Source organism: Ambystoma mexicanum, chromosome 8 (genome assembly GCF_040938575.1).
Source record: "Ambystoma mexicanum isolate Mex_15411 chromosome 8, UKY_AmexF1_1, whole genome shotgun sequence".
NCBI lineage: Eukaryota > Metazoa > Chordata > Amphibia > Caudata > Ambystomatidae > Ambystoma > Ambystoma mexicanum.
Genome location: NC_090929.1, coordinates 1,313,184,951 through 1,313,209,358, shown reverse-complemented (window position 1 = coordinate 1,313,209,358; position 24,408 = coordinate 1,313,184,951). Strand labels below are relative to the sequence as shown.

General features: G+C 45.1%; 1 protein-coding gene across 1 annotated transcript in view; it reads right to left on the bottom strand.

Annotated features, from left to right (window-relative positions):
* Window positions 1-13,567: 13,567 nt before the first annotated feature.
* BNIP3 (BCL2 interacting protein 3) overlaps window positions 13,568-24,408 on the bottom strand; it is a 409,172-nt gene continuing 398,331 nt past the window's right edge. Inside the window, exon 6 of the mRNA XM_069611439.1 lies at window positions 13,568-13,598. Coding sequence (XP_069467540.1) covers window positions 13,583-13,598 — 16 coding nt within the window. The 3' untranslated portion in view covers window positions 13,568-13,582. The remainder of the gene's footprint in view (window positions 13,599-24,408) is intronic.

Sequence of the window (24,408 nt, the reverse complement as noted above, 5' to 3'; positions counted from 1 at the left end):
ATACCCGACCCCCCACACACACATTTTGCCCCCTCCCATTGCTGCCCCACTTACCTTCCGCTTCCATGTTCCTCACCGGCACCGGGAACAATAGTCCCTTCTCCCCGGTCCATGGTGGCCATCTTCCTTTCGCCCAGTAATTCCCACCTGCTTGGTAATATTGCTTAAGTAACCAGTGAAGGTATTGAGTGAACAATTTGTAGTGACTTAGTAGTATGTGATGTTCTTCATGTCCTTTTGTCTCGTTACTCTTTTTTCCATGACTCCTAAAATGCCTCCATGGCTTGTTTAACGACTCATAGGGGGCGGGTTTATGTATTTTTAGTTTTAACTATGCTTGGGGTATGCTGTTGGAGTGTAATTTACAGCCATGTTGCCTTTATTATGGGCCCCTAGTTTAGTGCATTTGATATATTCAGGCAATAAGTAGGATGCAGAAAATAACATTAGGTTTGGATTTCCAGGCTTCACGCCAGACGTTTTCTTGTTATGAAACACTGCAAGTGAATCATGTAAACAATGTTTCTAGGTTGCATTTCAGACTCCTTGGGAAGTGTTCCGGTTTCCTCGGTTATAGTAAACATAACTAAAATGAAGTTATTGCTACAGCACTTCCTGTGCTTGTAGCCACAGTATGATAAGGCAGTGCCGCGCAAAACTAGGTGAAAGGTTTTAGACAATCTGCATTGGCCTGCTTTTATCACAATCAAGCTTTTTGCTTCTGTGAAAGATGCTGGGCACTGATAATGTGCCGATGATCTAAACAGCATTTTGCCTCTCTTACACAGTACGCTAACAAGGGGAGTTGACAGATAATGCTCACATAGTATAAACGGGCTGACTTTGGAAGCCAGAGCAGGAGATTAGCTGTGCATGGACCATACAGGAACTATCAGAAGAAGACAGGAGGCAGACGGGTGCTGGAGGATAGAGGCAAACTGGGAGCACTCTCTCTTAATGCAGACCCTATGAAGAGGGGTGGGGCAAAATCACTCCTTTTTTCTGTCTGACCTTTTGGAGCCATTGTAAGTGGATTTTATGGATTTTTGAATAGCAAGGGGACTTTTTCTCTCTGCTTTTGAAATTAACTATTAATTTGGACTGAGCTGTATGGGGAGTATTTTTCATTTCTGCCTATGGAATAGCAGATCACCACCTATGAACAGATATTATTCTTAATTGGCTGATGCTGGTACCATGGTTGATTCCAATTGACTTTAACTCGTTCTGAAGCATGTTTGCCTATTTGTTCTGCTTTGTGATAAAAGACAATAGTGGTTTTGACAGGTGGTTTTTGATATGTTTAGAAATGCTTTCTTGGATTGTGCAGACTGCTCCAGGCATCCAGTCCTCCCCAGCTCTCATCTCCCTACTCTCAACAAATAGTGAGTATGAGACGTTTATCCCATCATTGATCTCACATTGAGAAATGTATTCAGGTATTGAAAGGGCAGGTGCTTCTATGAAGATTGCCTAGCAAGATCTGGTGAGGCAGGCAGTTACTTTTGAGGTGGCTATGATGTCTCTGAGAAGGTTCATTAGTCTTGGGTAGACTTAGAATCAGTGACAATGATAGCTTCTTATCATTAATAAGCGTTTTGCATATGAAGTGTGCTATGTTCAGTGACAATATTAGTAGCAATGTTTCTATATTATTTATTTCTCATAATTAAAAGATGTATACTATACATGTGAGTGTAAGAACCTTTATTGAGTGTTCATTACTGAGAAATGCGTCCAAAGCATTTTGAATAGGAGCATGATGTGTGGGGAATCTATTTAAATGTAATGTGTATTGATATGTCATGTATGGTACATGTCTTTAGCACACACACACACACACACACACACACACACACACACACACACACAGTTACTGGAAGGGTTATGTTTTCCCTACTTTTACTCCTACCACAGCCCCTGCTGGGGGCAGGGGGTGGTCTTGGACACTCCCCTGGGGATAGAGGGAACGCTCTGGAGGTAGTGGTGATGAGAATCACATCAGTGTTTTTCGACAATAGTGCAGTATTGTTGCTGTAAGGGTGAAATTGTATGGGTTTAGTCGTGTAGGAAGTATTCATGGAAGGGCCACATTTTTAGTGTTTTTGCAGAACTGGAGGATGGTGGGTGCATTACGAGCCTGCATTGTGATCAAGTTCTAGAGGGTCGGGTGTGGTAGGAGATGGACTGTTTATGGGTCATCTCTTTGGGTGCTACCTTTGACCTCCAACCTTTTGATGTATATGATATGATTGGTGTGTGCTCCTCCCTGGGTCAGGAGTTTAGCCCCCAGATATGTTGGTGGGCCATTCAAGACTGCTTTGATGATGATGATGATGATGATGATGATGCAAGCAGTTTTGTATGGGGATCTTAGCAGGGGTAGGGAGGCACTGAAGCTTGTGCATGGTGGAAGAGATGTGTGAACAGGGTGTTTTTCTCATGGGTATGGGAGATCACAAGAGCCTTTAATTTAGCAGACAGTGGCCATCTGTAGCCAGCCCATTTGGCCCTTCTTGGCTATGTGCTTTTGTAAGAGCAAGCTGCTATTAACAATTAAACCTAGGGATTTATTTATTGGGTGCATTCTTTCAGTTAGACATGCTTATGTTTGGCATGGGGACCAATGAGGAAGAATTCTGTTTTGGTGTGGTTAAGCTTCAGGTAGGTGTTTGGGATGTAGTTTGGATGGCGGCCATGCATTTATAGAGGTGGGAAATGTCCTGAGGGGTCTTTCACCATGAGGTACAGCTGAGTATCATTGGCATATTGATGATTGGCTACTTTGGGGACTTCTAGTAAAATTCCCAGAAGTTCCATATAGAGGTTAAAAATGATTGGGGAGATGATGGAACCTTTGGCGGGCCCACAAGTGACTGGGAGTCATTTGGATCGGAATAGACTAATACGTACAGGTTGGTGTCTGACGGATAGGTAGGCAGTGAACCCTTTCAGGACGCTACTGGAGAATCCCATCCTGACAGTGACGAGTGTCTGATGGTCGATGGTGTTGAATGTAGTTCAAATATTCGAGAGGACTAGTGGGCATAAGGCACCATTTGTCAATTAATTGCAACGTGTCATCCACCACTTGGATGGTGGTCATCTCAGTACTGCATTTGGGGTGAAAGACTGATTGGTTGTCACAGAGGAGGCTGAGTTCTTCAATTTTAGCTAATAGTTGGGTTGTGACTCTTTCAATGAGCTTCCTGATGAATGGGAGGCTTGTGATGGGTCTGTAACTAGCTATGTCTTCAGGGGCGAGTGTGGGATTTTTTAAGAGGAGTCCTATAAGACTTGTCTTGAATATGTCTGGGAATATGAGCCCTGAGGGATGTGTTCACACTGCTGAAGAAGACAATGAGCACTAGTCAGGTTAATTGTTTGATAGTGGAGACGTGACGACATTGTCCATGTAAGCGGTGGGCTTGAGGGCAGTGAGTGTTTCTGAGAGATCCCCTCAGTTGAAGTTGGTCCAAGGATGGAGTGTGCAGGAGGGGATGGAAAGAGCAACATTCAATCCCTGGGCATAATGCGTGGTCTTTATGTGGCAGTGATATGTGTGATAAAAGTATGGGGTGGTTGGTTTTGTCAAGAAGTAGTGGGTATGTGCAGGACCTGAGCAGGGAGAATGTGGAGAAGATGTTGCAAAAACAAGATCGAGTAAATCACCTTTGACGTGTGGGGATAGCATGATTTGTTTGAGGTCCATGGAGTTATTTAGGGAAAGTAGAGGGTCATGCAAGTGATTTTCTGGTTGAGAATCAGGTAATTAAAGTCTCAGACAAAGATGGTATTAGAAAAGGAAATTGTTGCTGATAAGGGAAGGTTGCAGAAGTCATTGATGAAGTCATCACTCCGCTGATGTGGCCTGTAGATAAGTTGGAAGCGGACTGAATCGTTGTGTTGAAGGGGAACCTGCACAGGAGGGATTCAAAAGAGTTGGTTGTCGAGATTACCATACAGGGAAAGTTGATGTCATGGATGATTGCCACCTCACCTCCAGATTTTCCATGTGGTCAGTATGTTGAATACAGTAGCTGTGAGGTAGGAGTACGTCAAAAATGTGGATGGGAGTGGGGGTGAACCAGGTTTCTGAGATGAAAATGGTGTTGAGATTTCTGTAGAGGAGGTTGGCAATGAAGGTAGGAGCAAATGCAGAGCGGGCGTTAATCAGTATAAAGAGCATTCGGTGGTGGCACACCAGGGTGTTGATAAAATGAGCCAAGTTAGCTGTTTAGGGCTGGTTTGGGCCCTTGGCTGTGCAAACCCGGGGAGAGGATGGGAATGGAATGTGGCAGCAGGGGACACATGGTGATATCTACAGGGACTGGTGATATGATATAATATGATATGATATGATATGGCATTTGTAACGTGCCTATACACAAGTGTTTTAAGGTGTGACGAGGCAAGGAAGGGGGAACAGAGGGAGGACAGAGACAACAATCTTACTAGGCCAAGTGACATTGAGATTGTGCAAGTGGTGAAATAGGTAGTGGGAGAAGGAATGGAGTGGCAGGGTTAGGTCATGTGACCAGCAGTCTCAACACTGGCCGCATGGTTCTGGGCTGGAGCCATAATGCAGTGCCGGGAAGGCAGGACACTCGTGGGGTAGGACTGCAGAGTCTGGTCACATGACCAGCACATTCCTTAATACTGTCTACATGGAGCTGCCCTAGAACCCTGGAAGGTGTAAAAGTTATGGGGGGCGGTGTGATGCTGCCACTTTAAGGGTTGCATGCATGCGACAGAGTGACGTTGCCCCCCGCCACGTGCAGTACAAATAAAGGGGGCGTTCACGGCCGCACTGAGCGACCGGGGAGCCCGAACTGAGAGGACATGTCTGTGTGCAGTCTGTGACAGGGGGGGGCTCACGGGCACCCGCAAGGGCACGGGGAAACCCACAACAGGCAGAGCAAGGCCTCTTCTACATGCTCTTGCCATTTCAGAACATGGTAGTTGTTAATAGTGTTTTAACATAACTTTGTTATTCAATTAACATATAAATGGGATAGTAAAATGAGTTTATCATAAAACCTTTCACCATTCCTCCATTCTTATGAATTGTCATTCTAATGGGATAGATCAAACTTAAGAGTTCCTGTGGGGAATGCCTGCACCCTGACCCCTCCCTCCTCCTTCTGGTCTGCCACGAACCACTCGTCATTTTCTCATTGCAGTCGGTTGTGGAGCACTGTTGCAGCATGGTGTTTTCTTTTTGACATGTAGGATCTCGTTTTTACTGGCAGGCTGCTTACTGTAAAACATGTTTTTTCTGCCAGCCAGATTCTGTGCTCCATCCCTGGTGTCACAGCTGCTGAGCTTTTGCAGAAGGTCTTTTTAAACCCGCCACTTGTCTCGCGAGTTTGGGCTCAGGCCACGAGGGGCAATTTGTAAGTACTGCGTGAGGCATTTTTATTGAGTTCTACTTCGTCCAGGCGCTTGCTAAGGGATTGGAGAGACCTCTTTCACTATCCGGTCCTCGGCATTTAAAGGATTTTGTGCGAGGTACGTTTATTTAAAAAAGCTCCCCTCAAGGCTGATGTTTTCCACATAGCCCAGCTTTGTGAGAATAATCCATTGAACCGCGTGACCAGTTAGTCTTATCCTCCTCAGGGTCTCCCCAAGATGCTGCCTTCCTGCTCAACTGCCAGCTCTGCCGAGGGATCACCACAGGCTTGGTCAACTACTGGACATATGTCGGATCTGAACTGCAAAAGGCCTAAACAACCCTTTAAGTTAGTGCCAGTCATGAGGAGAAATGCCCTAGCTATTCCTAAGAGACTGCTGCCATCCTCGCACCAGCCTGCAAAGGGGCTATACACTGAATTGAGGAACACCCCTCTGTCAGTACTGCCTATGCACGGCGCTTATCCTTGCACATAGGGGTAGACAATAGGCGCTCTAAATGCCCACCTCAGGAAGTTCTGCCAATGCGTCTCAAACCTTTGACCCCTTCCAGGAGAGCACAGCTTTCCCTCAATAATGGACTCTCAAAGTGCAGAGAGCCCACAAGAGATGGAGACCTCACCTTTGAAAACTGGATGTCGCATTTACCTCGGGGATGGGGGGGCACTCCACCCATGAAAAGCTTTTACAGAGATCTGGTGGGTGAGTCATTATGAGTACTAAGATATAGGCACAATGTGGCAGTAATAGGATTACTGTCACTTTTACCATTCCACCTCACAGTAATGCACGGTGAAAGATTGCTGACATTCTGCCAACACTGACAGGAACTCCTAACAACGTTTAAAGAAAACAGTGCAGTTTACCTCCACCTAAGAGATGAAAATTCAATCAGAATTGTCTCCAATTGTTTTAAATCTAACACTGCCCCAAAACACACTTGTATGCAACATGAAGCCCCAGCAGTTGTGGAGTATGTCATCCACAATGTGGTACCATTTATCGGCCTGCAGACGTGTGTGGTGCAGCAGTCACCAGGATTATTGGCACACCAAAGGTAGAGGAGGCCTGGGATGAGTAGGCTGCCCATATCTGGTCTTAGACCTTCCTGACCAATGCCCAAACAACCTCACTCTATTGCCTGACCAGAGAAGCCATTGAAGAAGAGCGGAACGTGATTCTGGTCAACATCCAGAGTGGGATCAACATTAAGACTTCACCCTATTGCTGCTGTAGCCGATTGCCTACTCCACTGGCTGGGGCGGTGCGTGGGGGCACCAGTGTCATGCGTACAGACCAGGGCAGCAATCCTAACAATGGCCACATTTCAGGGAATGATGCATAGCAAGTCCCATCCAAACATCTCTGAAGTGCTGGTACAGGTGCTTTATGGGCGCATGAGAGACATGCATAATGCCATATCCATGCCCTCCACCGTGACCAAGTGTATGACACAAACACACATTTCTGTGCGGCAGCACATTTCCCCAACGTGAATATATGTGGCATTGGTGCACCCACCCAAACGGTGGAGCTGGTCTACCACAACAAAAACAGTATTGGATGAAAATAAAGATGACGTGTCTTGCTGTGCCCATTTTCTTCATTCCACCCGTAACAATATGGATCTACAAAACCGCACCCACTCTTAATGCCTGGACACCCATAGGGGTCAGCAAACGTGATTTGCGATAAGTTGCCAAACTGACAATGCGATGTGCACGTGGAGCACACACAGTGCTGTAGAGTCAGAGCCACCTTGCATAAATATATATCTTTAAAAAAACAGCTCAGTACTTAGATTGATGAGCACTTTATCAACAAGCACTTCTTTCATGAAGTAATTTCTCTTGCCAGTTGCAGGTGACTCTAGCTATTCGAATCTATCCTGGGTAATGACACCCATTAGGAACCCAGGCTTCCCATAGGAGGTGGGCTCCAACAAGGCTCACATCCAGGATTGCATGCGGTAGCATGTCAGATTTACAGTGAAGTGGCCCCATAGACATTTTCGCTCAGCCATGCTCATGTTGTATCCAATGCATCTGGTCAATCCTCATGCCAGAGGTGGCTACAGGAGATGTTCTGAACCAGGAGGTGTGGTGGTATTCACGTTCTGTCCCCTGATTAATGTGTACTTCATGTTGCAGAGGCATTGTAGCAACCGGGAATTGGTTCCTGTATGCCTGGCCTGCATGCGGTTGCTGGATGAGATAATGACATTTGGCCTGCATATGTTGCCTGGCCAGATATATTTCAGATATGCCAGACATGCTTGATCATGTTTGGGGCATGCATACGTGTGCGAGGTGACACGATATGGAGACGAGGGGGCAGAGACTTTGCAGACAATTGAGGATGAATGAAGCACCATGCCAAAGGTTGCTAAGTTTCATACATACTACTTCTAACAACACCTGCTTGGGCCTTCGTTGCTGAGCCAGTGTGTTGGCCTTGAACTGTGCATTTGCGTTGGCTGAGACCATGGACGTCATTTGGGGGTCGCAACTGCGAACCCTGAGGTCTCGCTTGCTACCCCTCTGGTCTCCCTTCCTATCCCTGAAAAAAAACGTTGAAAAAATATTTTATTCTTTTTATTTTAGGTGTAAGCTCCTGGGCTGTGGCCAGCACCATGAGGCTATGTGTTTCTGGAGTGGATGGCTTTCTTTTACAGGCCTCTTAAAAAAAGAGGGGGTTCCACAAGTGTACCACCTTGAGAAGTGACCCTAAATAAGAAAGAATAGCAAAAACAAATTATTTGTCTTTCTGGAATTCTATACGCCAATTGATAAACTCAATAAAGGTTTATTTCAGGCACACTTCAGGGGGTGAGTCACTGATTTAGTCTGTTCTTAAACACCTCAACTCAGCCTTTAATCCTTCAGAGGTTGATAAATGAGTACCAACACAGGTTGGGTGATATTGTATGTATAGTTGTCCTATGTAAAACACTTAAGCGTAAGTGCTATGTAATAACACATCATTATCATTTGGCCTTGGACGTCTGCTTGCATTCACAGTCATTTGGTAATATGTTATGTTATGTTACTTTGCATTTATATAGCGCCTTATATACCATTGGTATGGTCTGAAGGCGCTGGTAGGTTGAACGCCCTTGGGAACCGAAGTTCAGGTCAGTAGAGAGAGTAGAGCGAGTGAAAGGTGCGTGTGAGCACCGGATATGTGTGCAGCTGATGTGGTATTCGTATAATAGCTGCTTCTTAGTGGTAGCTGTGGTGGTTGAGTTATCAAGAGTATGTGTTCGTCCTGGCAGGTTTTATCCAGACCGATTGTGGCTGTGTTAGGCCTCAGGAGAACGCCTGGCTGGGGGGTTGTAACCAGCAGTGTTTAGATAGAGTGATGGGGAGTATGCGGCAGATGTTGGTACGAGAACAGTTATACCAAATGGTGTCATAGTATCTCTGTGTTCTAGTTGAATAGTGGTGTAAAGAAGAGAGTAAGCGTGGTGATGGGTTACATGTTCTTCAATGTTCTAAATTCAATTTAGCACAGAGATGCTTATTAGGCACACTTCTAAATTCAGCCCGGGCACGCCATCAGGCGCACCTCCAAATTAAACTATGAACAGAGAGACTATTAGGGACACTAGTCAGTTCAACTAAGGCACGCTATCAGGGACACTTCTAAATTCAACTTTGCACAATGAGGCTATCAGGGAGACCTCTACATTCAACTATAGGCCTATACAAACTGATATTAACGATACATATAGTCATCCATTCTTGTATGAAATGTTTGTCAAATTATAGTGATATGGTAACCATATTTTGCGTACTGTACTTAGGAACAATGCTATGTGAAGACACTTTCTATTTTGTCAAGGGTTGAAAGGTTGTGTTTCACCGCTTCCCATGATGTCACTTTCGGGTGGGGTCAAATGACATCACTTCCTGTGGGGTCATCAGAGGTCAAGGGTCATGTGATGTCACTTCCGCTACCCCTGGCATTTTGGTGAAATGACATCCCTGGCTGAGACACAGACTTCAGGGTGATAGCCAGTTCATGTGTAACGCTGGGTTCATCCTCTTCTTACAGACCTCTGTTGCTCCCCAGCTAGGTTTGCACTTTATACATCCCATGCATACTTACATATAGGCAAATGGACATTCTTCTACACACTGGCGTATCCTTGGCTTGCTGCTACAAACTTGTACAATGCAAAGCCCTAAGGCCAGTCATGTGGCAGATGGTGCTGTTCATCTCCTCCTATGCGGGCATCTGGGGAGCTCGTTCCACCCCATCATGTGGCTGCTGGGTCCTTAGAGTGGAGTGCCAGGAGAGTGTGCACCCTGATAGCATTTCACCACTTTTTGATATCCAAGGTCTCCCATGGCACCGTCCCAAATGCCACCACATTGTCCTGCACTTCCTTAACAGAGGTACATCTGTCAATGGCGTGTGGTTTTTCTGTTTTGGGAACAAAAGAGCTCTTACACGTGGCATTTCTGGCACTTTGCTTTTACTTTTCTTCAATGACACGTTTTCTACCTCTTTCTCCATGGATTTTCAAGGGATTCTAATATTAACGGTAGCTGCTGTTCAGCTTCTAATTTTCAGTGTTATGCTATCGCCTCCTAGCGGTTAGCAGTAATTCATTTTCTGGAGGAATTACTGATGTGCTGTCACGGTTTTATTACCCGGCACACTCTAGCCAGGGACTCCTTCCCCGACAATGAATGTAGCGCACAATAAAAATGCTTTTTTTAATCTTTAATATACTACAGATTCTTTCTGAGTAGGACTCCAACCCGTCTTGCACCCAACCTTCACAAACACCCCATGTGACAATGGACTAGGAACCAGGCCGGTGTGCATCAACAAGCTACTTATTAATTTATTATTTAATAAACAAGGAAAAATACTCAAAATACAGCAGCCACCAGTACATGGCAACACAATGCAATGATTCCTACAGAACAATTGGTTCACATATCCTATCCCAGTTTACACAGATCTTTAGAGGCAAAACAGGAAAAAGAACAGTTTTTAATCAAATGATAGCACCAACGTTTAGCACTCCCCCCTGCAACACTCACCCCAAACATCAGCTAACTTAATTCCTTTGGATGGAAAGCAGTGGCAAGGAGTAAGGATAGAAAGAGAAAATCGGATTTGGAATCAAGCCCATCACCCCAAGATGGGAAGCCAGGAAACAAAGTGAAACCCCGTTTTCGGAGCAAAACAGCAGAATCAGATTTTGATTATTACTCATATGGCTACTCACAACTACTCAGGGACAGATTGAAGGGAAATTCGTGTTGCTACAGTTGATGTTATAGGGAAGCTTATAGGATACTAATCACCACACCAGAGGAATGTGGAAAGAAAAGGAACAATCGATTTTGGGGGAAAGCAAATGCAAAAGGAAAAATACAAGCAGCAAATGGAAATTCGTTTTACACAGGATTCACAATGACAGGCAGCTAGGGAAGGGGTATATCAGTTTTCAAGGACAAGGACAGAGGCCCATAACAGATAGGATTCTAGACAAATGGGGTTGCTCTCAATGGGACTACGGTTTGGGTTTTTTAATAGGACAGATGCAAACGAGGAGTTTGTGGGGTAATGCACACAATACACGTGTAAATTCGGTTTTCAGTCACACGCAGACTAATTCCATTGTGGCTATACTTTAAGGACTATAGTTACTAAAGAAAGATACTATGGACAAGGGGGTTCATTTAGAATTTTAACCAATTTGTACCGTGAATTTCAATGGGGAATTAATTGATTTACTTCAAAATAATGCTAAGGATTTATACAGACAACTGAGAGATTTATCAAAGGAATACGCTACCATACACAGGCTAATACAGATTCTTCTATGAGATGGTGAATGAATTATGCTGGCAATTTGTGACTTTCAATAGGATTTCCAATGGGGTTATGTTACAAAAAGGAAAAGATTATGACATTTATGGCTGGGGTTATTTGGTACTTACAAAGTAAGCCTTGGTTTGGGATTCTGGAAAGCAAGCTGGATCTCAGGACACTCTGGACAGCCAGTGCAAGGGATCTGGTCACTGCACTCTCCTAGATGGGATTCTGAGCAGCCAGATGGATCTCGGGACACTCTGCACAGCTAGGCAAGGGGTCTGGTCGGTGAACTCTCCTTGTTATGGTTCAGGTGCCTCCTCTTCGTCCTCCTTCTCCGGTCTCTCCGGCTTCTTGTGTGTGTCTGTTTGTCCCTCAGTATAGTACAGTCCCCCCTTATATAGCCCAGATTACATCATTCACTTTACAATCTAGGGGGAGTACTCTATAATTACTTCTACCCTGGCATACTCAGTGGGAAATTTCAGCGGCAACATGCTCGCCTTGGAAGCAAGACAACATGGAGCAACACATGTTCGATCCCCGGGTCTGCGCTTAGAAACCTCTGGGTATTAAGCACGTTATAAATAACATATCATATCATAGGACAGCTTACCATTCCTCTCTCCGCCTACTGACATCATTGGTTCAAGGGGAGAGAGCACCATCTGTTTGGCATTTATTACAGTTCTTTGTTCCCAGGTCAACTTTTTATCAAAACAGAGTTATGTCTCATAACTTCATACTTATATTCGCCCCGGCCAAGTGAACAAGATATACAGTTGTGTCTGGTTTTGGGGAATTAGATAAATCGATTGCCAAATCTGTACGATGTAGCATGGCCCTTTGGTTCATTTTTGTCCTTTTCACACAATATATATTATTTATAACTCCGCAAATGATCAAGCATATTCATAATGTCCATCTCCATCTTTCCACCAACTGTCATATTTGTCCAATTTTTAAAACGGCCAGAAACTAGTTTTGACTGGTCATTTCAATCCACAAAGTCCTAGGAACATGCACTTGGGGGCTGATTCATGGAATTATGTGCGCCGAAAAACGGGCTTTGTGCGCCATTCTCCTTGCAAATCCCCATTTGTTAAACAGGGATTTGCAGGCAGAATGGCACACAAAGCCCATTTTTCGGCGCACATAATTCCATGAATAACCCCTTTAGTCTCTAAAAATCTGCCTAGAAATTGCACGGAGAAATAACATAAAACTAAATTATTTCTTATTCTGAGTGCTGCGAAAAATGCCTAAATTGAGATCAATCTTTAAATGTCAATTGAAAGGATCTGTCCTCCTCTGTGGGAGGGGCGCATCATACCCCACAGCCCACTGTCTTCCTGGGTCAGCTTGCAACCAGAGATTTTTACGACCTTTGAAGTCTATAGGTTCATCTTTAGTAGGGGTTGCAGGAAGGGCTCTCCCCTCCTAGTCATGCTCCATCCACACTTCGCTTTCTTTGTCCTCCCTGAGCCCCTGCCTTAAAGCCTGGCAGAGCAGGGAATTAAGTCAGTCTTAATCACCTCACATATTACTGCGGAATAGTTCACTGGGAGGTGCGACTTTCAGTGAGAGCGGGGCATTTCCTTGTGAAGTTTCCTGCTTTAGGCCAAACTGGTTTGTCAGGTGTTGTGGGCCACTTCAAAGGTGATTGAAGTCTTGTGGTGGAAAACATAATGTACCTGGCTTTAGTCAACCTCCCCCCCACAGCATTTTTCCCTGAAGCGATGCTGTCTTTTTCCTGTGGCTTTTGAAAGTCATATTTCCTTTGCCGTGTGTAATGTGCTGCACTTCACATGAAAGGGAAACAAAGCCATTTCTATTGGAGTGTTGAATTTCTTGCTCCTCATGTGAATAAAAAGTCAAACAAAGCCATTTTTGGATGCAATGCATATGTCCGGTCATTTAGATGAAATTAGAGCAATGCAGGGCCATTTTCGGTGAACTGTTTAACTTTTTGTCATTCAGATGGAAGAAAAGCAAATACAGGGCCGTTTTTGGTGACATGTTTTAACTTTTGTCACACCTGGGCCAGGGAAAGCAAAACACAGCCGTTTTTGGTGGCAATGTTTAATGCAGCTTTTCAGGTGACATGGATTTCTGTTTAGGGCCAGTAAATGCACCCCACAGTTCCCCCTGATCTTCCATATCTTTTTGTTGGGAAAGAGTAGGGCAGAGTGGGGTTTCCTTTGATGTAATTTTCCTTTATCAGGGAGTGGCTCTCCAAGATCCCCTTCCGTCTTAGGGTGGGAGAGTGTGGTGCAGCAGCCTCTTTCCTTCCTTCCATTCCAGGTCCCCAGGGTGTTCCTCTCCAGGCTGGAATTCAAGGATGTACATTTCTAATAGAAGATAGAAAGAAAATAGTTTTAGTACTTTTTACTGACATTTTTCCTGGAAGATTTACAAGGAATTTGCGACAATAACCGGCAATTTTTATCGGACATTTATTTTTTTATTCTCCATACGATAGGATATGATATGATAGTTTATTTATATAGCGCCTATACACAATGTGTTTCAAAGCACTTCAAGGCAAGGGAGGGAACAAGGAAAAATACAATGACATTCTTACAGGCCATGAACAGTAAGGATGTGAAATTAACTATCGAACTCGGCCTGACGACATTGCAGATAGTGCAAGTGCTAAGACATAGATAAGGAAGGGAGAGGGAGAGTGGGAAGGAAATGGAAACAGACAAGTGACTACCGTACTAGGCCTGACAACATTTCTGGTAGAACCGGAGGAAAACAAAAGGTGAGGGAGAGGGGTGCAGAAAGGGAGGGGAGGAACACAACAAGCGACTATCGTACTAGGCCTGACAGCATTTCAGATAGTGCTGGAGGGAGGGGGGGCAGTAAGGGGATGGAGGAGTGACAGATGAATTTGCTTTCATACTAGGTCCAGGGACAATTCTGATGGAGTAAGTGCATAGAAGAAAGTAAGGGGAGGAGGGGAGGAGATAGGAAAAGGGAGAGGGGAGGGGACGAGAGAACAGAGAGTAAGCAGTCAAAAAGAGTGTGGAAAGCAAGAGGGGAGAGCGAATACAATTGCAGAAGTCAGTAGTAACACATAATGTTACAAGCCAGGATACAAGATGAATATGGGAACAACATGATTCAGGGCCACCATGAGTACAAGATGCAAAGGAAGTCCAGCATGAGGGTTGAGAAAGGGTGACGCACCGTGAATCAATCACGTCCATAAAAGTAAAATCCAGCATTGGCCACAAGACGGTGATGGTGAAACCAGAACGTATCAGGACAGACTCCTGTGTGCAGGAAGGGGGGGCAAAAGGGAACAACACAGGGGGATCAGAAAGGGTGGGGATGGCCTGTGGGACAGAGGGTGTAAACACATGTTGGTGCATGCTTACCTGCTGTCTTAGCAGGGGGTCGGACCCTGGATCCTCCTGGTCCGAACAGGTCCAAACAGGAATTGCCCTTCTCTTTGGACGCCCGGGCAAGAGACGCCCTTGATCTAAGAGTTAAGAGCAGGAAGGAAGAGGCAGGGCTGAGAAGGTGGGTGGTGCTTAGGCCAGGTGACCTAGATCCATTTACACCTGCTCCCCAGCTGCAAAGGAAAAGAGGCTGGAGGGCTCCTTAAGTAGGGAAAAGAGTGGCAAGCAGGAAGGCACCAGGTGGCGGGGCTTGCTAAGTGGTGAAAAAGAGCGGCAACCAGGAAGGCACCAGGTGGGCGGGGCTTAGGCCAGGTGACCTGGATCGACTAACACCTGCTCCCCAGATGCAAAGGAAAAGCGGCTGGAGGGCTCCTTAAGTAGGGAAAAGAGCGGCAAGTAGGAAGGCACCAGGTGGGCAGGGCTTGCTAAGTGGTGAAAAAGAGCGGCGACCAGGAAGGCACCAGGTGGGCAAGGCTTAGGCAAGGTGACCTAGATCCACTTACACCTGCTCCCCAGCCGCAAAGGAAAAGAGGCTGGAGGGCTTTTTAATTAGGGAAAAGAGCAGCAAGCAGGAAGGCACCAGGTGGGCGTGGCTTGCTAAGTGGTGAAAAAGAGCAGCAACTAGGAAGGCACCAGGTGGGTGGGGCTTAGGCCAGGTGACCTAGATCCACTTACACCTGCTCCCCAGCTGCAAAGGGAAAGAGGCAGGAGGGCTCCTTAAGTAGGGAAAAGAGCGGCAAGCAGGAAGGCACCTGGTGGGCGGGGCTTGCTAAGTGGTGAAAAAGAGCAGCAACCAGGAAGGCACTGGGTGGACGGGCCTTAGGCCAGGTGACCTAGATCCACTTACACCTGCTCCCCAGCTGCAAAGGAAAAGCGTCTGGAGGGCTCCTTAAGTAGGGAAAAGAGCGGCAAGCAGGAAAGCAACAGTTGGGCGGGCTTGCTAAGTGGTGAAAAAGCGCAGCAACCAGGAAGGCACCAGGTGGCTGGGCTTAGGCCAGGTGTTGTAGATCCACTTACACCTGCTCCCCAGCTGCAAAGGGAAAGAGGCTGGAGGGCTCCTTAAGTAGGGAAAAGAGCGGCAAGCAGGAAGGCACCAGGTGGGCGGGGCTTGCTAAGTGGTGAAAAAGAGCAGCAACCAGGAAGGCAACAGGTGGTCGGGGCTTAGGCCAGGTGACCTAGATCCATTTACACCTGCTCCCCAGCTGCAAAGGAAAAGAGGCTGGAGGGCTCTTTAAGTAGGGAAAAGAGCGGCAAGCAGGAAGGCACCAGGTGGGCAGGGCTTGCTAAGTGGTGAAAAAGGGCAGCAACCAGGAAGGCACCAGGTGAGCGGGGCTTAGGCCAGGTGACCTCCTAGATCCACTTACACCTGCTCCCCAGCTGCTCCCCATACACCCCTATACTTATCTTTTTCATTTTTGTAATAACACCAAGAGAATGACTCCCTGTGTAGTTATGGTTAAGTTGCTGTTTCCATAGGAAGAACACTTTTTGGGCGGCTTATAACTTCGCTCTCCCTGGATGAATCCTCACCAAACTTTGCAAAAAAAGTATGTGGGTCACTCTGAATTTTTTTGCAAATTGGAGATGTTTGGTCTAGGGGGCAAAAGTTATAGGGGGGTCTCAAAACATATTTTTTTCCCATAAACTGAATGGGGGGAAAATGTTGCGCACGGCTACAGTTCAAACTGCTGGATGGATTTTCACGAAATCTGCGGCAGGTACAGCGGCTTGGTCCAGAAAGCGTGCTTTTGTAAATTTGGTGACCTGCCGTGCAGTACTTTTCTTTAAAATTATCAAAAAGTAGGTCTGAAAAAATTAGTGATATCTATGTCCGCTTCGCGGTCACACTTCCGTGTTCGGTCCACGGGCAAGATACCGATTGGCTAAGGGGCTGGCATCATGACCGCGGATACGCAACGTCTCTGCCCATTGGCTGCTGCGAGACGTGCTCTGCGTCAGATTGTTTGGATGTGGCCGACATCTTGGATCCGCCGAAAGCGGAGCCAGAACCAGCGTACATATGCTCTATTTATAAAACTGTTTTGCTGTATCACAGACCGTTGGGAAAGGTTTAGACAGTAAGACATGGGTGATCAATGCATTTGTTCTGGGGGTCAGTCTTCATGATGTACTTTCCATGGACAGCTTATACGCACAGAAAATGAGGGGTGTAATAACAATAGCATTCAGTCCATGGTGTGGACAGGAAACTTCTAACTGTTGAAAGCACACACATAGTGGTAGCCAACATTGAAATTGACAAAATGTCATGATTGTATTACTTTCCCCGATGCCTATTATTATATTCATTAGTGCGCCGCCATGGGTGTTACATGCAACAGTGGTTGTGGCCAGGGTCTAGAGTCTTGGATGCATGGCCGTCGGCCGAAGGCCTTACTTCCAAGACTGTAGGCCCTGGCCACAACCACCGCAGCATGTCACACCCATGGATACACCCGTAGTATTGCGTTTCCATAGGCAAGGTGTGGGGAGTGTGTGCAGTCTTGGGTGCATGGCTGAAGGACATGCACCCAAGAACAAAGTTATAAGTACTAGACGTGGAAGCCACTGCGCACCCATCCCATGTAAGATCTATGGACATACAGCTAGGAGTGAAGCCTCTGAAGGATACCACACCTATAGAAAAAACCCCACTCCCACACATCACTGAGGCCAAAGGCCATGCACCCAAGAGTGAAGACATAAGCAGTGGAGTTACAAGTGAATATGGATGTGGTGTAATGCGCTTGTTGTGTGGACGCCCTAGTGTCTTGCCTGCATGGCTACAGCCGATGGTCTGAAAAGTAAATTTATAAGTAGCTAATTTACAAGGACCATGGTTTTGATGTGCAGCAATGGTTGTGGCTAGGACCTATACTCCTTGTACCTTGGTCGTAAGGCGTACATGGTAGGTTACGCACCGAAGATGCAAGGGCCAGTCTACAGGGACTGCAGCATATTAGTACCATAGATTAGACGTGTAGATTCACATGTGTAGAAAATGACTGCCAATATACTTACTGCTTACTTTCTTCAGAATCCACATACAATTTTTAAATGGTTATCGTACTTGGCGGAAGTATCCCTTTTTCCATTTCTGTGATAAAAGAAACAGGTATGTTAGTCTTAGCATTTTTTGAAAATTTACTACATTCCTTAATATACAGTTTACCTTTTTTTTTACCCTCATATTTAGTTTACAAACCAGTGTACTGTGCATTGCGCTCAGTTTCTGTGTTTGCTTTTCTAATCCTTCGGTCTGGGAAAAAAAGAAAAAAAAAATCCTTGTCAGATTAATAAAACCCTTCATTTACTATGGTAATAACTACTTCCTTGTTTCCTTTGAGTGTTTCCTTCATCTTTCCGATTATTGTTATGTTTGTTGCCTTCCTGCCGATTTTTACCAACAGTTAGATACCTGTAGGCGTATTCTAACTGTGCATTTCTTCCTACAGCTCATTTGTGTCATTGTTATATCCTGTTTCCTTCATCCTTTCCATTAATGTTATGTTTGTTGCGTTCCTGCTGATTTTTAACAACAGTTAGATACCTGCAGGCGTATTCTACCTGTGCATTTGTTCCCAACGATCTTTGATATTCATTTCTTTGTGTCATTCTTACATCCACTTGGGAAGTTAGATACCTGTTGGCATATTCTAACTGTTTGTAGTCTTTCACATAATTTTTTGTAAACATCTTGAAGTACACATTATTTCCTAAATTTTGCCTTTAAGAACATTAAATACGCATTTGTAAGAATAGCTGGCAATCTCTGCTTTAGAGTAATGGTGCTATCATTACATTCAAACCATCCACAATTCTTTTTAATGTATGCAGTGTAGTGACCTGCATTGGTTGTAGCTCCTGCATGGTAGATTATACCTACTGTTGTAAAGGTTTTCTTTCCAAGTGACACTTGACAGTGTGTTGTCCTGGGTGTTAGTCTTACCAATGTGCGTATTTAGCGTACCATAATGAGGGAATGAGCATTGTTTTTTGGTTTCGCTGTGAAGTATAACATTCCTTTAACAAAGTTTTTTTACTGAATGTACATATATACATATGGCAGGGGACGAAAACAAAGGGACTAAGCATGTAATGTTGTCAGTGATATCATCAGTGACATTTGAGATGACATCTTTCATGGTCTGGGTGTTAGTGTTAGCAGTGCACAGGGGCGGTTGCAGGTTTTGGGGCTTAGGTTACCAGAACTGTTGAATTTCAAGGGTTTTTTGGTTTTAATTTGAACCATAAAGGGGAGGTTGAAATAATTTTTTTTGTGAACTGCACAGGTTTTTGGTAGGGCAACTTAACCATAACGTCCCCTCAACAAAGTTTTTTTGTAGTGAATATATATATATATATATATATATATATGAATATGATTTTCTTCCATCTGGGTTCCAGTTCCTTACCTGTATATTTTGGGGGATTTGTGGGCTCTACCATCACAGGGCTCTTCGTTCAGCCACAAGTCCTGCTCCCTGGATTTTTAGGGGGATGGTGAATTGTCGGGCCAGGCCTGGGATGGTGACCTCTTCTCCCTTTTTGAACGTTAACTGCCTACCGTAGCAATGGAGCTGACCAGAATGCTTTTACAGGATTGTCAAAACCCCTGGGGTTACCGTCCAGTTGGGTCCGGGCTTGGCAATTAATGAGGTCTAAATTAATTGCAAATTGATTGAGAATGTCACTGCCTAAGTAGAAGGCAGAGGGGACAGCTTGCACTACCCAACAATTATGCTCTATGCTTTTATCACCAATGGAACATTTTAGCATGCACCTGCTAGGCAGGAGATATTTGGAATTGGGAGTTTCCAGGCCCATTTCCCACTTATCAATCAATTTAAATGTGGGATGGTCGGATCTTTTGAGAATTTCCTGAATAACGCTTCACTGATCAAGCTTTTTCCATTATTCAGGCATACTCTGGCAAGAACAGGCTCAGCCCCTCATTTAACTGAATGGGGAGGAACAGCTGTTCACCCTTTTTCTGAATATCAGCCAAGCTTTGAGCTGGTTTCTCATCACTTTTTATCATGGGATTTGGGTTTTCAAATTGTGGATCTGTATGACATTTCAGAGTATTTCATGCCAGTGTGGAATGCCACTTGGAATTGGAAGGAAGGTTGATATTCAGGAATGGAGAAGGGTTCCCATCACCAGTTTGTTGTCCTACAGCAATTACAGTGATGTTGGGGACTTGATTGTTCTTAAAATGGAACTCAATTTTGTCAGACCGCTGCTTAACAATGTGGTATGTGGCATTCAGGCTTACATAGTTGGCGCTCTGTTTTAATTTTATTGGCCGGTTAGCCTGAGTCTAGAGGACCTTGTTCACACAGTCTATCAGTGGAGATAACCTCCGAAGGAGGTAATTCCCTAAGAGGCAGGGGGTCACCTCTGGAGTAACAACTATAACCAAATGTTTCACCTTGTGTCGCACAATTATGATCTCCAGATCTGCAGTCCTCTCGATGGGAATATCATTCCCATCGAAGTTCTGGAGTTGTCCAGGAAGAGGTGTGAGGGGAATTGATGACTCTCCCCCCTTCCTGAATTAAGTTGCTTATATGCCCTTTTGGTTAGAAGACTGGCTTGTGATCCTGTGACCAACTGTACTGAAATTGCACAGTGCCCTTGCACCCGGACGTGGGCATAAAACCTAACTTCTTTCTCCTCCAGGGGACAAAAGAAATGGGCATTTTGGGTCAGCCAGGCAGTACATTTCTTTATTTTGGACTCTGACACCATGGGATCTTGGACTGTTTTTCATTTCGGAGTTTGGGAATCTGTGAAGAAAATTTGGCATCCTGAGATTTGTGAGCTTTTGTAATCCCCTTTTTCTCTTGATTCTGTGCTGTCCCCATTTTCCTGGAGACAGTCACTTGAATTGATTTGGGGGATTTGGGAATCCCATTTTTCCTCTGATTCTGTGCTGCCACCCTTTTCCTGGAGACAGTGACTTGAATTGGTTTGGGGAATTTGGTAATCCCCTTTTTCCTCTGATTCTGTGCTGTCCCCCTATTCCAGGAGACAGTCACTTAAATCGGTTTGGGGGATTTGGTAATCCCCTTTTTCCCCTGATTCTGTGCTGTCCCCCTCTTCCAGGAGACAGTCACTTAAATCGGTTTGGGGGGATTTAAAATTCCCCTTTTTCCCTTGATTCTGTGCTGCCCCCCTTTTCCCAGAGACAGTCACTTGAATCAGTTTGGGGGGAGGATCCCCCATACATTTCTGAGTTCTCAGGATGGCATTTCTGGGGTTCAGGGATAGGCAGTTCTAGGTCAGTCCCCATACCTACCCATTCTGAGTTATGATCTTTTGGGACCCATTTTTCTTTGCCAAATCCCCCCATCCTTGAAAGAAAAGACTTTCTGGGAGCGCTGTTGCGCATGCGAGAAAATGGCGGCTCTCGTGTGAGCTCCGGCTGGACCCAGGCCCGCAAAGCCAGAAAAGATCATTTGCCGGCTCCGGTTTTACGCGATTTTGGCAGAGAACGGGTAACAATATCATCAGATTACCCACATGAAATTTTGGACTGATCGGTGCAGTGATTCCAGAGATAAGAACCCGGATGGTCGGCGTGACAGCCCGAGATTCGGGGACAGTTGTTCCGGGATAAATGCTTTCTTAAGTGGGAGGAGATTAAAGACACGGTGGGGAACACAAATACGCACAAACAGCAGTTCGATAAGGTCCTAGCAATTACACAACGGATTTACCCATCATTCCCGAATGAACCCGAAATAAACATGGGACTAGGTTACATATTCACATGGGGGACTCAGAAAGTCACGGCCTTCGCTCTCTACAAAACCATAATGCAAACACACCCGATGGTACCTCACACGGCTAGGACCGGAGCGGGATCTGGGCTAACCGATAGAATACCAAGATTGGTCCCAAAAAATTGCGCTGACCAAGTTCATTTTATGCAACTCTACATTCAAGCTGATCCACTATAAAATTATCCATAGAACCCACTACACGCCGGTGAAACTCAAGTGACTATAACCTGCTCTCTCTGGCACCTGCCCAAGATTAAACTCTGAAAATGCTAATATATACCATATGTTGTGGGACTGTGTGGAACTGAGACAATATTGGTCCGAGGTCTGTGGTGCTCTAGATAAAATGGCAGACCAACTGGTGGACTGGACACCGCGGATATGTATGCTAGGTGCGATGGGGAAAATGAACCCAACATGGCGAAAACTGCTCAATTTAAGTCTATTGTTAGCAAAAAGGGTCATATTAATGAGGTGGAAGAACGCACAACTGCCAACAATAGAGGACTGGAACAGAGACATGTTGTGGGCTAAACGACACCGAAGAACTGTACATAGATTCAGTGATGGCCCCCTCTAAACCCAGAAATGTATGGACACGGTACAGGCAATATTTGGCAGATTTATCTGCCCTTGGTGACTCAAATGCAACGTAAAACTAACCTGTATATGTTGTATGTTTACTGGAATTGAATGTCGCAAATGTATGTGCTTAACCTGTGTGCAATGTTAAATAAAGTTGTTATAAAAAAAAAAAAAGAAAGAGAAGACTTTCTTCTCAGAATCCTCCATGGATTCTTCCCCTTCAAACTGGAGGACACTGACTTCCTCCTCAAAATGGGTCTTCTTTGTCCCTTGGTTTCTCCTACTTACCCTCTGTTCCCTAGGTTGCAGCTTTTCAAGGGTAGGAGATTTGAGTTCAGGTTCAGAGGTCTCTAGGGGCTTTTCACAGGTGAGGAAGGAAGCTTCCTCTAGGGCTTTGCATCCCCCTTTCTCCTGAGCCTCCTCCTCTGGAACCTGCTACTTGTCAGGGTTGTCTCCCCGTCATTGTTCCCGGGTGCTAGACCCTGGATTCGAGCTGTTCTGAGCAGCCATATTCATCTGAGTGTTCTGCTGAGCCCTCAACCCGCGACCCAGGTCTTGGGTCAAGCTATGGACCTGGCGCTACAGTTGTGACACCCTCTCTGGCTGATACAGGGGTCTTGAGTCAATTCTTTGCTGCTCTCAGGAAGGGCAACTGTCCCTTCTTCCCAAGTAGCCTTGATATGGAAGGTTTTTTGATTGATTGATTGTTTATTTATATAGCGCCTATACACAATGTGTTTCAAAGCGCTTCAAGGAGGGAGGGAACATAGGAAAATAAAGTTACATTCAGTTTAAGTCCTTAAAACAATACAGAATGTGAAAAATAACTATCGTAATAAGCCCGTCGACATTTCTGATAGTGCAAGTGCATAGAACAAGTAAGGAAAGAGGAAATGGAAAAGAAGGAGAACAAAGCAAGCAGTAACATTACTATGTCTGACGACAATTGATGTAGTGCAGGAGGTATACAAGAGGAGGAGTGGAAGGGGGGAAGGGGGATATGAGTAGGGAGAAGGAGATGAACAAGGCACGCTACTGAGCAAATTTGTCAGTGACAAATTTAAAAAACAGGGGTGGGGGAGGAGGGAGAAGAACAAGGGGGGGAAGGAGGGGAGACAGACAAGCTGCTATCAAAACTCAAGGGAACAGATGATAGGAGTAAGTGCTAGGAGGGGGAAGGCTGAGAGGAGGGAGAAATAAGTAGGAAGGGGAGTAGGAAGATAGTAGAAGAGGAGGGAATAATGGAGGGGGAAAGGGGTAGAAGGCAGGTAAAGGGGGGTCAGGGGGGTATGCAATGACATTTCTTAGAACCCTTGTTTGGCTGATGTTCTGGCTCTATAAGCCATTGCCATCTCTATTCACATGTTTTCTGAGTTTCTAATGAAATGTTAACAGGAATTCCGTCTTACGATAATTGACCACTTGCGTGAAATGTGAATTGGGCTACCTCATGCTGTGCTGTGTTGGTTATCGTTGTATGTATGGTTAGTGTCCTTTTGTTTGTCGTTTTTTTTCGCTTTAGTTTGATGTTGGTTGTTTGTGTGTTTGATTTTGCTGAAAAATGGTTTCAATTTAAATTATACAAGTTATTTTCATGGAGCGCTGTGGTGCAAACCATCACGGCACACTTGCTCAACAAGTTATGCCGGGTTGAGATATTATGGAATTTTAAAAGCAGTAGCCAGGTATTTATTACTAGGGTAACACCAGTCATTTCTTATTTACTGCAACAACATTGTTATCTTCACTGTGACATAAGGCGTTACTATCTAAAATCAGTCTTACGAAAACATTCTTTAACCAGCAGTTTAGAATTGAACACAGTTATCAAAGCCTTTTTCATGCGCTGCCACATCATGTAGCCATACATATTTGGCATTTAGAAACATCCACATCAACAGTGTTTGATCCACCTATGAGGTAAAACCTAAAAATGGACATAAAATATATTTAACACATATGAGCAGTAGGATAGTTCTTTGTCCGAATAAGCAGCTCCTTGAAAGTAATATTTATCTTTTTCCACAAATCCCCAATTCAACACATCTGTAAAGGAAAGTGGGATCACCAACACAACAAAGTAATTCTTGCATACCCAGGTTCAAGATGTGTTGCGGCACCTGTTGGAGCCAGATGCTGGATGTGGAGCAGTCTGTGCCACACCTGTGCCTCCGCAGTGACCGTTGCAGGAAGGTTCCATGTTAGCCCTCCATTCTGGGCCTTCCTTCTCCCTGATTTGGTGGTCTAGACTCCTGAAAGCGGGGAGAGAAAGGAGGGTTGTTCTGAATATTGGGGTTGTGAGGGTACCTAGGGAAGAATCTTAAACTAGAGGGTGGATGATTACTACCCCCCGGAGGTAAGTTTGGAGGGAAGTT